The 14,113-nt window shown below is 30.7% G+C and overlaps 1 protein-coding gene across 4 annotated transcripts in view; it reads left to right on the top strand.

The window, feature by feature from the left end:
• Positions 1–14,113, top strand: part of LOC143230591 (centrosomal protein of 104 kDa-like) — a 56,598-nt gene that overhangs the window by 26,250 nt on the left and 16,235 nt on the right. For all 4 annotated transcript variants that reach the window (XM_076464398.1, XM_076464399.1, XM_076464400.1 and 1 more), the window contains 9 exons: positions 252–399; positions 2,546–2,713; positions 5,157–5,218; positions 5,410–5,482; positions 7,058–7,123; positions 8,079–8,203; positions 8,703–8,916; positions 10,360–10,440; positions 10,794–10,993. In XM_076464398.1, coding sequence (XP_076320513.1) covers positions 252–399; positions 2,546–2,713; positions 5,157–5,218; positions 5,410–5,482; positions 7,058–7,123; positions 8,079–8,203; positions 8,703–8,916; positions 10,360–10,440; positions 10,794–10,993 — 1,137 coding nt within the window. The remainder of the gene's footprint in view (positions 1–251; positions 400–2,545; positions 2,714–5,156; positions 5,219–5,409; positions 5,483–7,057; positions 7,124–8,078; positions 8,204–8,702; positions 8,917–10,359; positions 10,441–10,793; positions 10,994–14,113) is intronic.

Genomic DNA, 14,113 nt, shown 5'->3' with positions numbered 1-14,113 from the left:
TGGTTGTTGAAATATAAATTCATTAGTTCTATAGAGTACAATTGTTAATTTTACTGGTGAGTGGCATTTTTAGATAATCTACAAAAACAGTTCATATCTATAACTAGTGATTAGACTTAAAAAATAAAAATATGATTTTTATTATATGATTGCTAACTAATAATTTTAGTTATTTCATTTACACACTAAAAATTTCTTTTTGTTTGATCATTGTCTTGGTAAAAAAATCTGCCACTGTACTTTTAATTCAGCGGAAAAACCACATCTCCATCTGACTCCTTAAAGTCATCAATACCTGAATTTCCAGATGAAGATTTGGAAGAGTTAAAGTATGGTAAAATGTCTGAGAAAGATAAAACTGATGCTGCCTTATCTATCGAAATATTTGGTTTGCCTGTGGTCAGTTTTAGCCATTCTTGTTTCTAGTTTGATTTTATGTACGTATGTGTATAGTGTAACCAATAATTTTTAAGCCAAAACAAAAACATTAAAATTAAACAAAATACGTTGCATTTTTTAAAAAAAAAAGATCCAAGGATACAAGCTACAACTTTGGATTATAAAATGTATCCTAGGTTTTGGAGGTGACTGGTGAAGTAGAACCCACATTGCAGTGGGGATACACCATCTATCAGCCTTAACCTCCAATTCTCTAGTCTCACATGAGAAATAGACACAATTAGACTAGAAATTAGGAGAGTGAAATGTGGATGCTGAAGCCCACAGCATCCCACATCTCTGTCACCCTTCATTGCCTGCAGACAGTTGTGACTGCTCTCCCATGCTAGAATAAGAAAAAGATAAAGATAAAACATGGAAATAAAGTGCTACCTTTTGAGGGTAATTAAGATGAAACTTACCTCTTTAAGTTAGCATTTCTCACCCCAGTATGGTAGAGGCACTAATTAACATGACATTGAACCATATCAGTATACTAAATGACATTCTTGAATTACCTTATTTTTAACTAAAAATGTGTATAGTGTATATATATATGTGTATGCATACAACAAATATATAAACAAGGTATCACAATCCAACAGTTGTGTGATAATAATAAAAAAGAATTATTAATAAAAAATTTCACTTGAAATCACACTATTTTTTTCTTGATGTGTACCTCCTAAAAATTATTCCTTGTGGCTCAACATGAAGTGTGGGTGCTTAAAATTCGATATCAGCCTGTGCAATGTGTACATTGGCTCAATGTGGACTTGCACCGAAAACAAAAGAAAGGAGCCTCAAAAAAATATAATTACTGCCACAACTATCCATCTCTCAGGGTAGTTGTAATCTAGCCACAGGAACTTGGGATTCAACAGTGATAATTGCATCTAAGATAAAGGTGTCGAATTGAATAATGAATTTACCACCTTCTCTATAGGTGAAACTTAGAATCGGTTGTTGTGTTTGTTTGTTTAAGTGCTGATCAGCAAGTACCCACTCTAGGGATCTCTCCCCGAATTTTACCATTATAACCCATTAGGTTTATTGCTGAGTCAATTATACCAGAAAAGTCCTTTGAAATCAAGCACCTATATTGTTCAATTCAGTTTTGATACCTATTTTAAGTTTTGTTTTTCCACTCATATAAAGTTTTTTTAAACATATACCACTATTTTTTCTACTACAAGTAACAGCCTAACAAAATTAAAAAGTAAAAAAAAACTATTGCAAAATCTTTATTACGATAAGAACAGTTACAAAAAAACCTCACTGAATCATCAGAACATAACATGATACCCAGAGCCTGAAACTAACAGATGGATTTAAAAAACAAACAGAATCCTTGGTTAAATTGCTGTTTGGGCATATTAGTACTAAATAATTCATTAAACATGTATTTTTAGTCACTTGAGAATTGTAAGCACAAAGATATCATAAACATTTACTTGTAATCAGCGACTGTTATAAACAAACTTTCCTTACACTTTCTGTTGCTTCCTTCCAGAAAAGGTAAAAGTTAATCAAACTTTGCCACAGTTTGTAATAAAATTTGTTGTCAAGTTTGTAAATTGCGAGAAATTACAAACACTGTCAAAAACTGAAAATATTATGAATTTACAAATCACCAAACACAGTGTGATAAACAGTAGGATGTATTATGAATTAAAAGTCCAATAAGAGCCAATCTTTTAAACTAGCCAAGTGTTGTTTTTAATAATTACAAAGTTTCAACCCCTGACATCACTAGGTAAGAGCTACATTTGTTTTAAATGTACCTTTTATCTCATGAAGACTTGATGCTCTGTGGGTGGAAATATTGTTATTATCAGAATCAAAACTTATCTACTGTGTAAGTTGCTGTTATTTTACTTTTAATTTATAATTCAGTTTAGTAGGTTCCTCAATGAACATTAAACTCTAATTATCTTTTTAGGCTATTTAGTGTTGAAAATGCCCTGCTGTGTGTGTGTATGTATGTATATGTGTGTGTGTGTGTATATATATATATATATAATGAAGTGTATATCTACGTGTTGATGGTGATATGTAAGTGTCACAAAACATTCTTGATATGATTACTTCTGTTTTATTATTTGAGGTTGAGAGAGCTTATTCAAAAGTATTTTCAAATCGAGAAATGGCACTGAAGGAGATTCAGAAGTTTCATCAAAAGTACAAACCTAAAGGAAAATTTCAAACATCCACTGACGTTTTGAAAGCCACAACATACATACTGGAACGGACGTTGAAGGATAAAGTGCTGTCTGTAAGTAAACATTGCTAAACATACGTTCTAGGAAAAAAATATAAACACGAAATGTAAAAGTGTATTTGTGTGCAACAAAGATTTTGCTAATTTCTATGGTGATAATAAAAATGTATTGATTTTAAGTATATTGTTTATACAGAGTCATAGGAGCCAAATTTAGAAGTAGGGGGGTGGTGGCTAAAGTTTATTTGACTCAGCCAAGAGAGGGAATGTGTGCCACAGATGCATCCATTATGACTGGGGTTTGGGGCTTACCTTAGGATCCTGAAATATCTTGGATTCTATATTAAATTTCATGCATTCTCTAATTTTTCATAAGAGCAATTTTTCTAATTTTGATGAACTTTTACTGGGACAACTATTGATAAGTTGGAAGTGTCCCCTGCTTCCTACACCACTGTTACAAATATATCATTTATATCCCTATGATCATAGGTACCAACTAGATAGATAGATGTCTGAGGAAAAATGCAATATGTATGTTATCATTTTATGTTGTAAGTTGTTTTTGTTCAATGATTTACAGCTGGTAGAATGCTCCAGTGAGCACTCAGTTAGATATATAGGTATTCAAACCAACCCAATGCTATGTGTTTAAAAATGTTGCCATAGGTTTTACTGTAGTTATGCACTAGTTAATTTCATTTAAGAAGCACACTTAAGAACCTGTATTGTCTTGGAGTGTTCCATAATTGTTAGGTCAATTTTTAACCTTGGTCTTGGCCCTTGTCAGAAAAAAATAAGTCAGCACCTGTGAATACTGACTGTTCTTGAAATGTTGTGAACTTATATCTTAAGTTTAATGAAAGTGTATTCATAAAGAATGTTTTCAGTGCTAACTTCCTTACTTGACAATTTAATTAGTGGAAATAATTAAAGCATTAGTAACTGTATCCTATAAATTGGAAGTATAAAATACTATTTTATATGACACATAATTGATATAACTACTTTTGTCAAATGATGAGAATGTTGTTACATATTTATATAAAAATTCTGCGTTGTCTCAGTTAGTTTGTTTTCACACAAGTTGTTATGAATGTAAGTATTTTCTTACTTTTGTTTAGAAAATTGAAACCTTGGTTTCTAACTATAGGAGTTACAAAAGTTTCTTTATTGTACAACAGTAAAATGTTTCTCAATTTAAATATTAATAATATTAGAAGAGCTTTATATAAAACCATTCAAAGTTATTAGGTTTACTTCATTTACCCAGTACCTGTTTTTGTATGAATTATATGCCATTGTTATCTTTATATGTGCCTGCTTTTGCATGAATTATGTGTCAATGTTATCGTTTTATATCTAGTACATAATGTGTTATATAATTCAATCAATTGTGTGTGGAGAAGGTACTAATAAAATATTTAATCAATTGAGAACTTATTCAGTGGCTCACACCAATTCATCGGTACTTTATGCTTATCTGTGTTACAGATACTATATATATATATATACCCCACAAAAATGCTTAAAACTGCTAGGGAACATTTAAAAATATATTCCATAATGCTTTAAAGAACAGTAGTGGATTTAGGGCATTGAGTAGTTTAGTTTATTACTACAATTTAGTTTGGGGCCAAGATTTGAAGACAAAATTCAGTGGTTCATTCATTCAGTACCAAAATAGTTTAGATGTTATTATACTGTCCGTATAGATATGTGACTGTTTTTGGGTGTTGGAATATACAAGGAGATATATGGATAAATCATTGTAACGTGTTTTAATTTTATTTTCATAATTTTGTTTCATTAGGAGCAACTCCCCCCCCAATGGGACATTTTATGCCTGAAAATTCCCAACTTTTTCTTTTCTTTCTTTCTTCTAATTATGAGGCTTGAAAGTAGAGGTTAAACCTGAAAGATGGTGTAACCCTATCAGTCTTTCTCTAATAGATATCTCTTTTACCAAGACACATTTTACACTTCTCACAATCTAGTTTTGTACTTCAGTTTTATGTACATATTTTTTTTAGCGTGTTTCTCATTATTTTAGTTATTGTTGTCTGATGTGTTTTAGAAGTAGGAAGAGTATGGTTTGTTTTGAATTTTGCAGAAAGTTGCATGAGGGCTATCTGTGCTAACCATCCCTAATTTAGCAGTGTAAGACTAGAGGGAAGGAAGTTAATCATCAGTACCCACTGTCAACTTTTGGGATACTCTTTTACCAACAAATAGTGAGATTGACCATCATATTATAATGCTCCCACAACTGGAAGGGCGACCATGTTTGGTGTGATGGGGATTCGAACCTGTGACCCTCAGATATTACGAAATAGGAAAAGAGTTCACTCCTTTTTGTACAAAGCTTAGTATGTTTGTATAGGTCTACATTTATAAATCTTTCTTCACATATAATCTTAATTCTTTGTAACAGTTGAACTGAATCTGGTTGTCTACAGAACTGGTTTTGGTTATAAAATCTGTTCTTCTTTTTTAGGTTTTTATTCTTGCTCTGGAACTTATGAAAATCATTTTCACCCAATTTCTTCCTTCTAATAGGTAAGTAAAACAGTTTAAGGTAAGTGTCTTTAAAAATGTTAATAAATAGGGCTTTTGATTTATTTGTTTGTAACAAAATAGAAATATTGTTATTAGAAGTGTATTTTTCTGAGAATATCTATTGGTATCTCAAAATTATTAGTACATTTTATATGGAATCTTTCAAAGATTATTTTTTCCTTTCCATTCAGAGTTCCAAAAAATGAGATTTCAGTTGCAATAAACAGGACTTTGCCTTTAGTCATTATGAGAACTGGTGATACAGTAAGTTTGTTATAAGCATTTCCTTGATGATTCTTGAGGATTTCTTTTTTTAATGGCATATATATTCTTATCAATTTACTGTAAAACATTTAAAACTTGATGAAATAACACTATGTAATATAAATTTTGTTCCTGTATAGTATGTGTTATTTTCAATTTTTCACGTTGTAAAAGTACAGAAAATGGCCATTATTCCCTTGAAACTTTGTTTTTGTGACCTGGATAATGAAATTTAGAAATTAACCTATTTTCTATGTAAAAACTGGCAAATTTACACATTTTCATTTACATAAGGTCTGAATAAAACAACACACAAATCAAGATTTACTTGTATTTATACTAAAGTTATACAAATGTTTAGAAGTGAGTATTTGTTTTAGATTTATGACTGTAATGTAAATCACTTTCATCTATCAGCCCCCAAATACAGTCTCCCACCATGTTTTCATTATACACTTCCAGGTCTCAAAAGCAAAGTTTGAAGAGAAAAATAGTTTTTTTTCCATTTACTTTAGGCATAAGAAATTGGGAAATAACACTTTCTGCCCAGGAACAAGAAAAAGTAAAAATTTTGTTACATAATGTAATTAATATTTTTGATGTAATCATGTCATGTCACATGTTTTCTTTGAATTAAAAAAATGCATGAGAGAAGTAGTGGTAAAAACAAACCTAGAAAAAAGGGGGTTAAAGTTAACAGTATTTATATATCTGTCTTTATTCTCTTTCACAATCACATACACTAAGCTATAAAAAAGCCTCTACTGTGTGTGAGTCCAGTGAAATGTTATAACACCAGTTCTTAACCTAATTGCACATGTCCATTGTTAGTGCATTTGGTCTAACATAGCTCTTTGCAAGATAAATGTTTATTTGATTTCAGTTTGGTAAATTAGTTTTTACCATTAAATAATACAGTAAGAAAGATAGGTGATCAACCCCTCTTAGATAGAAGTTGATGCCCATGGATCTCAGTGGCCATCATTAATTATTATAAAGAAATGTTTACTCTTTCAGGCTACATAATATCAAACCATAACTATGTACAGTCAAAATAGTTTACCACGCGAGTTTTATAATATCCAGATATTATTTTTAGATGCATGTGTCTTTTTTGTTTTTCTTCGTTGTTATCTTGTATATAATGTTTTGAAGCATTAAAGTTTATCGACTGTTTCTATGTTGGTTTGATAATTATAAACACCAACCTTTATATTTTACTCTAACAAGATGAATAACATCGTTTTATTAGTTTTTTTAAACCAAATAATTATATTTTTATTTTATGAAGTTTAACTTATAGGCATCAAACAATCTAATTCCTTCACATTTTCTTATAGTAAAGCATTATATGTTTACAAATTTACAACTTTAAAATAATAATTAAAATATTCTTCATCACGAATCAATTATATCAAAGTATGTTCTTCATTACTAAACTGAGGTGTTTCTTCATCTGTTAAATGATGATGTATGCATCAAGTAATCTTGATAATAAATTTATCACATAATAAAATATAATTAAACATTTGGACAAACTACAAGCAAAATTCATGAACTATTTATTCTTTCCAGGCACCCAGAATTAGAAGTACTGCAGCTAAGTTTGTTCTTGAAATGGCAGACTATAAGGATGTGAAAGTAAGAAATGTTTTAAAAAAATGGTTTTATTATAAGGATGTGAAAGTAAGAAGTGTTTAAAAAATGATTTTATTATAAGGATGTAAAAGTAAGAAATGTTTAAAAAATGGTTTGATTATAAGGTTGTGAAAGTAAGAATTGTTTAAAAAATGGTTTTATTATAAGGATGTGAAAGTAAGAAATATTTAAAAATGGCTTTATTACAAGGATGTGAAAGTAAGAAATGTTTAAAAATTGGTGTGGTTATAAGGACGTGAAAGTAAGAAATGTTTAACAATGGCTTTCCTTTACTATAGGTTACAATTAACCAATATTAAATAATTACATAATTTTAGCAGGAACCACCATGATGGTAATTCCTTATGTTATAGAATTCAGTAAAATATTATCCTTTAGGTGATTGTAAACTGTCACTAAGTTAGAAATTTCCACCTGTGTATTCGAGGATTCAGTTCTTTGAAACAAGGGTCCAGCATAGCTTGGTGGTTAGAGCACTGGACTTGCATTCTGAGGGTTGTGTGATTGAATCCCTGTGACACCAAACATGCTTGCTCTTTCAGTTGTGGGGGCCTTATAATCCCACTATTAATTGGTAAAAGAGTTGCCAGTGGGTGGTGATAACCAGTTGCCTTTCCTCTAGTCTTACACTGCTGAATTAGGGACAGCTAGCCTAGATAGCCTTCATGTAGCTTTGTGTTAAATTTAAAAAACAGACAAACAAAATAAAATCTTTGAAACATGACAGTTATGATGTATACTTTAATGTATTCACAAGAGGATAAGTCATTTAAAATCAAAATTCAGTTTATGAGTCATTATTAAATGCAATATAATTTTCAAATGGATATCAATACATTGAACTCTATTAGAAAGATATGTTTATATTTCTGGTATTATTTAAATAAAACATGAATTCATAGTCTTTGTTGACCAGTATGTTTTATTTGTTTATGAGTCTTTGAGAGCAGTACCTACTCATACCCTTCAACCTTTTCCTGGTACCATCAATTCTCGCTTAGCCCAGAGCCGCTGTGAACTCGTCGAAGCTCTGTTACGGAAGTATTCCATTAATGATCGTCAGTGAGTGCCACAGTTTTTATTATATTATATAACTGTACAATATGCCCTAAAATACACATTTAATTGAAATAGATAGCCTAATTATATCTTTTTGTATATTGCTTTGTTTTTTCTTTATCATGAATTCTGGAGACTGGAACTGCCCAATGCTTGAAAACTTATAGTTAGTTCAATGTAGTTTTCTCTTACGTATTGATTATTTACTTACACTAAGTAAAGCCTTAAAAAGAAAGTACTAAGTCATGACCTTCATTATGCATTAGGCATAATATTTCAGTGCAGTCTTACCAGTTTTTGATCATGCAATTTGTAATTCAGAAACCAGTTTTAACTGATATTTCTTCTACAATACCAAATTTAAGCTTAGATTTGACCATGTCTAGCTTGATCTAAATCTCCTTAATCAACCTCAATAATTTCAATAAATGATGTAAATATTTAATTACTTAACAAAAGATTACTTCATGTTAAATATTTTGTATATTTCGGTTATTTCCAGAGGTTTAACAGTAGGAAATGTGATGCTGTTCAGCATCAAAGCTTTAGCCCATCCGGCCGGCCAGGTGAGAGAAGTAGCAGAACGTATAATCATTGATTTGTATAAAACTGTGGGTAAACTGGTCAAGCAACATTTACCTCGGGATAAAGAAAAGACCCGGAAAAACATCATGTTTCGCAGGATCTTTAAGGAATTTGACAAGATTGACAGGCAGGTAATGCTTCTGGGATTAGAATACTTGATCCTTGTTAACAGATAAATTCACTGATGTGTTACATTTTTACATATTTTTTCAGACATCATTCCCTGCTGATGGGATGGTTTTATATTTTCAAAGATTCCTAAGTGTATATGAAATGTTCCACGATGTATTCAAAACTGAATGTATTTTGGCTACATAATGAGATCTCCATAATTAGAAGAAAAAAAAACATTCAGAGGTCAGTAAAGTATAAATGACAACTGAGATTGCATTCTTGATGTAGATTGGCCAAAAAGTATAATTGCTGATTTTGTTTCTAAGCATTCTGTCCATAAGTACAGTAGTAATAACCGAGTGGGATGAGAACATTTTAAAAAGTTAACTTTTACATGTTTAGTTGCTAAACTTTGTAAGATTAATTATTCTATTAGATGATTTTACAAATACATTAAAAGGTTTTCAGGCAGAGTAGAAAGTACTCTTTAAAGATATAAAAAGGAATTTAACAAGACCATGGGCACCTGCAGGAAGGGGCAAGAGGGAGTATTTGCCCTACCTACATTTTACAATGCTCCCCACGAGGAAAGTTATAGGTCTATGGATTTACAATGTTAAAATCAAGAGCTCGATTCCCCTTGGTGGACACAGCTGACAGCCTGATGTGGCTTTGCTATAAGAAAACACACACACATACATTTCAGAATGCCTCCCACTAGAACAGTTGTACGTCTATGGATTTACAACGTTAAAATCAGGGGCTTACTTCACCTTGGTGGATTCAACAGATAGCCTGATGTGGTTTTGCTATATGAAAACACACACACATACATTTCACAAAATATTGCACATATTATGATGCAAATTTAACATTGTTGTTAAACTAAACATTTCAAGTAGTGTTTATTAAAACTGAAACTTTGTGTTTAAGCACACATAACACATATTCTTTTAGTCTGTTGACTCAAACTGTAGAAGCTGATTCCATATATAAATGTTTTGCACACTCTTGAAATATGTTTCTGGGCACCCATGAACAAAACCTTGATTTCTTTGCAAATTTAATCGTTTTGTTTCTTTAACAGCAACAAACATGTATTCACACTTACTGTGTTACCAAGGGTATGGTCACACTTACTATGTGACCATGTATATAGTCACATTTACTATGTCTAAGCATGTAGTTACTTTAAATAAAATTTTGCTACTAATTACATTGGTCTCACTTATTCTCAGTTTCATCTATTGTTGCTATGGAACTCTTAATATGAGAGGAAAATTCCAACCACATTTTTATTACATGGCAATGACGGTAGTGCTGAAACACAACATATATTAAAACTTTTATTTATTTTGTTAAGAAGACATTTTTCAACATAAATTACTGTTTTGAAATATTTAATGCTTTGTTTCAGATTGTATACATTTCTCTTAGTATGTTTTTAAATATTCATAAAGGGAGACAGAGAGTCTTCAGACAGAGAGGAAGAGATTCGAAAGTTGAAGAGTAGGCTTAACATGATAGGAGGTTTTGGTGGGGTAAGAAGAACTATGTATACTTTATGATAATATGATATATATCAAAATCATCTGGACCTGGTAATGTCTTTTCTGTGGTTTTTCACGAGCTTGTAAGTCACATTAGCCTAAGTTAGATATTGTTGCAGAATTATTCTGCTCTATCAGTTCTGAAATCTTTTACCAGACCACATTGAAAATACAAATATATTAAAGTATCTGAATTTTATAAATAATAATAAATTTAAATTTATATCTATTCATATTCTGTAAATATGATTTTTGTAATGACAGAAGAGACTTATTTTAATGTGGCATTATTTGTAAAATTTTATGGCAGTTGTTTATTATTCATTATTTTATTGTTACAAAAGGGCCCCAGCAGAGCATCAAGTCTTCAAACGAGCCCCAAGAGACGTCCTCAGAGAAGACGATCCTCTTCATTAGACATGGGTCGAGTGTCTTTTATGAGTGGACACAATTCACGCTCTGTTTCACGAGCCAACCAGTCTCTGTTACATCTACGGTCAGATTCGTGGGATGAAGATAACATTACAGAACTTGATTTAGAAAAGTAGGCTTAAATTAGTTTTCTTTAAAAAGATTAGTTTGGTCATGCAACAGATAATGGGATGAATCTTCAAAAGTAATATATCGTAGCCCTTTACATATACATACTGTGCTGTGGGAAAGTGTTAGGACAAGAGAATATTTTATCATTCTTTCCATTTTATGGGGCTAATTCTTCCCTGCCATTATCTGATGTAAATTTCAACACTATGGTAATGTTTCATTGATCCATAGTCGCTGCAGAATTAGAGATAACTAATGGAGATAGCCCTCGTATAGCTTTGCAATAACTTTTGGTAATGTAGTGCATATTATACTTGAAGGTGAACGAGAGGGTGGAAATGTATTTGTCAGTGCATATATGGCAGTGTATCTAATCTTAAAGAAAAGTTATTTTTAATTTGTGGCAAACAACTGCATGCCAATTTAAGTATAAAGAATTTCAATAATAATTGTTTCAAGTGTATGCATTCAATATTTTAGTTCTCATGTACATTTTTCTGTTAATTGTAAAACGTTCCTGTGTGAATGTTGGCCTACATAAAATATCTAGACTCCTTTGGCTAATTTTTCCTTGCCATTACCTCATGTAAATTTCAACACTGTGGTGATGTTTCACTGATCCATGTTGACAACTGAATGAGCCAGGGTAAGAATACTTATCATTCTTTAGAATTCCCATATATTAGTACCAAGGGCATATTCTAAGGGTCTTGTTTGAATGAACATACTAATCAAATTTAGGGACTGAAATAACTGTCAGGGCACCCTATGCAGTGTCTTAACTATATGGGACAAAAGCTAGCAAGGAGCTAGCATATGGTACTGGTATGTGCTAGAAGAAATCAACTTTACTTGACTTGCCTTGTTTATGGTAATTATTGATATTTTAAAAACAAAAACAACATGAAATGTTGATAAGCATTTTATGGTACTTCAAATATGCCAGTCTCAGTTATTTCATGAGACATGAGTGAATACACAATATTATTAAACAATCTTACAGTGAAATTGTTAGAAGATAGTACCATGTTTATGTTCTCATCTGATATTATTTCTGTGTGACCATCTCAGTAAACAGTGTTAAAATTCAGAATAGTTTTAAAGCAAAAAAACTTGTACTCATAGAAGGACAAACTTTTTTTTTTGTATGCTTGTAATGGCTCAATGGACTTGATCAATATTTGTGAATTTACTGTTTTACAATAAAGGAAAACATGTTATGTTATGTCTATTTAATGGGAATATAATTTTGTAAATAATTTTGGTTCCAGCTCTTCACTTACACAGTGAATTTCTGTTTTCCATTGTAACATTTGTTTCAACAAAAAAGCTGTTATTTTGATAGAAGAAGTTTGTACACATTATAGGTGTATACAAGGTGACTTTTTATCATCAAATGTGCCAAGAATTTCCATGGTTTTGGTTAGAAATAAACAATATGTTAAAAAAATAGCAATAGACAATGTGAACCATAAAATATTATAAAACAACAATGATATCTTTAGATGATACTCCAGAATCTATTACTTTGGTAATTCAAACCCTTTATTCTTTTTCCAAAATATTCAAGTTCAAAGGTTAATTTTTCTAATCATAAGGTGATGTGTATAGATGCTAAAAGAATTTTTAAAAAGAGTGTACCATACAAGATGTAATATAGAATGGGCTAAGTTATTCCAAGTTTTGTACTTGGATGTTGTTTTTATTTTGGATAAGTATAAAATGACACAAATCTGAAAAAAGAATTTGAATGAATTAACATGTTAAGATACTTGTCAAAAAGAAAAACTTAATTGTTATTAACAAAATTACAGGATTGAAATAACTGTTTATTTAAAAATTACTACAGTTTTTCGTAAATACACTTAATCCTGAATCACAAATTATAACTAAATATAACAGATCTTTTTATAATATAATTTGATAATCAACTACAACTAGTGTGAAGAATAAAGTTTTAAGTATGAGTTATTAATAATGTGATATTAAAATGATAAATATATAGGTATAGGGTCATAATAAATTGATATATTTGTGTCAAGAAAGCAAAATCCAGTAAGCAAAAGTATCCAGTGACAGGAAGGTTTTAAGTTAATCTACCAGTTCAAATTATTTCACGGACTTTAAAAAAGTTAATTGTGTTACACTTCTGATTTCACTGGGAACCATGTCTCTGAGCAACTTATATCATCCACGGCAGAAGGTAATTGTTGAGTATTTCAGTCATGCTAAGAACCGTTCAATAATAACATACAGTAAATCTACAGTTTTATTCTTTACATCACATTTTGAAATATAAATTATAGTATGATTAATTCCTAATAATTTATTGTAGAATAACCTGTTTGTGAAACAAAATTGGACACAAACATTATTCATGTCTGTTCTCCCTGCATTTCAAGAGTGAATGTTGAGGCTTACTTTGGTACACAGCTTTTCAAATGCAGCTCATGAAGTGACTGTCAGAAATGGGAGACAATTTTGTGAGTTGCCTTTTATAACAACTGCAGGAAAAATATCTATTATGAATAAGTTGGTACCAAATTTAGTGAACAAAATTTTTATGATTGTATACGAGTACCAAGATTAAAATCACATACTTCAGTATTATTACAGATAGCCCTCGTGTAGCTTTGCATAAAATTTCAAAACAAACCATACTATAAAATTATTAAAACCGTTTATTCTGTTAATAAATCATATTTCACTGAATCTCGTGGGGATCAAATACTAACTAAATAATGTCAGTTAGAGCTTATTTTTTTAAAATGCAACACAATTAAGAATACTTAAAGCTTTTCTATTTGCTGTTATTTTGGCAGAAGCTTTTTTATTGTAGTGTTTATGTTGTAAAATACAATAGAAAAATAATTTTTTATTAAAGTGTGGAACTGCTGAGCATTATAATGAAATAAGGTAATTAATAATAGATGATGAAAATGCATAATTTGTAGGTGCTACTAAACTATCTTTTTATGACAGTTGTATTATAAATATCAGAATGAAATATACACAGAAAAAATATGCACTCCGAGGGTCATGAGTTCAAATCGATCCCACCAAATGTACTTATTCCTTTAGCTGTGGGGTCATTGTAAAGTAATGGTCAATCCCACGACTT

This window comes from Tachypleus tridentatus, chromosome 10 (assembly GCF_004210375.1).
Source record: "Tachypleus tridentatus isolate NWPU-2018 chromosome 10, ASM421037v1, whole genome shotgun sequence".
Classification (NCBI taxonomy): Eukaryota; Metazoa; Arthropoda; class Merostomata; order Xiphosura; family Limulidae; genus Tachypleus; species Tachypleus tridentatus.
Note: the sequence above shows the minus strand (reverse complement) of the source record. Positions and strands in the feature narration are given on the sequence as shown.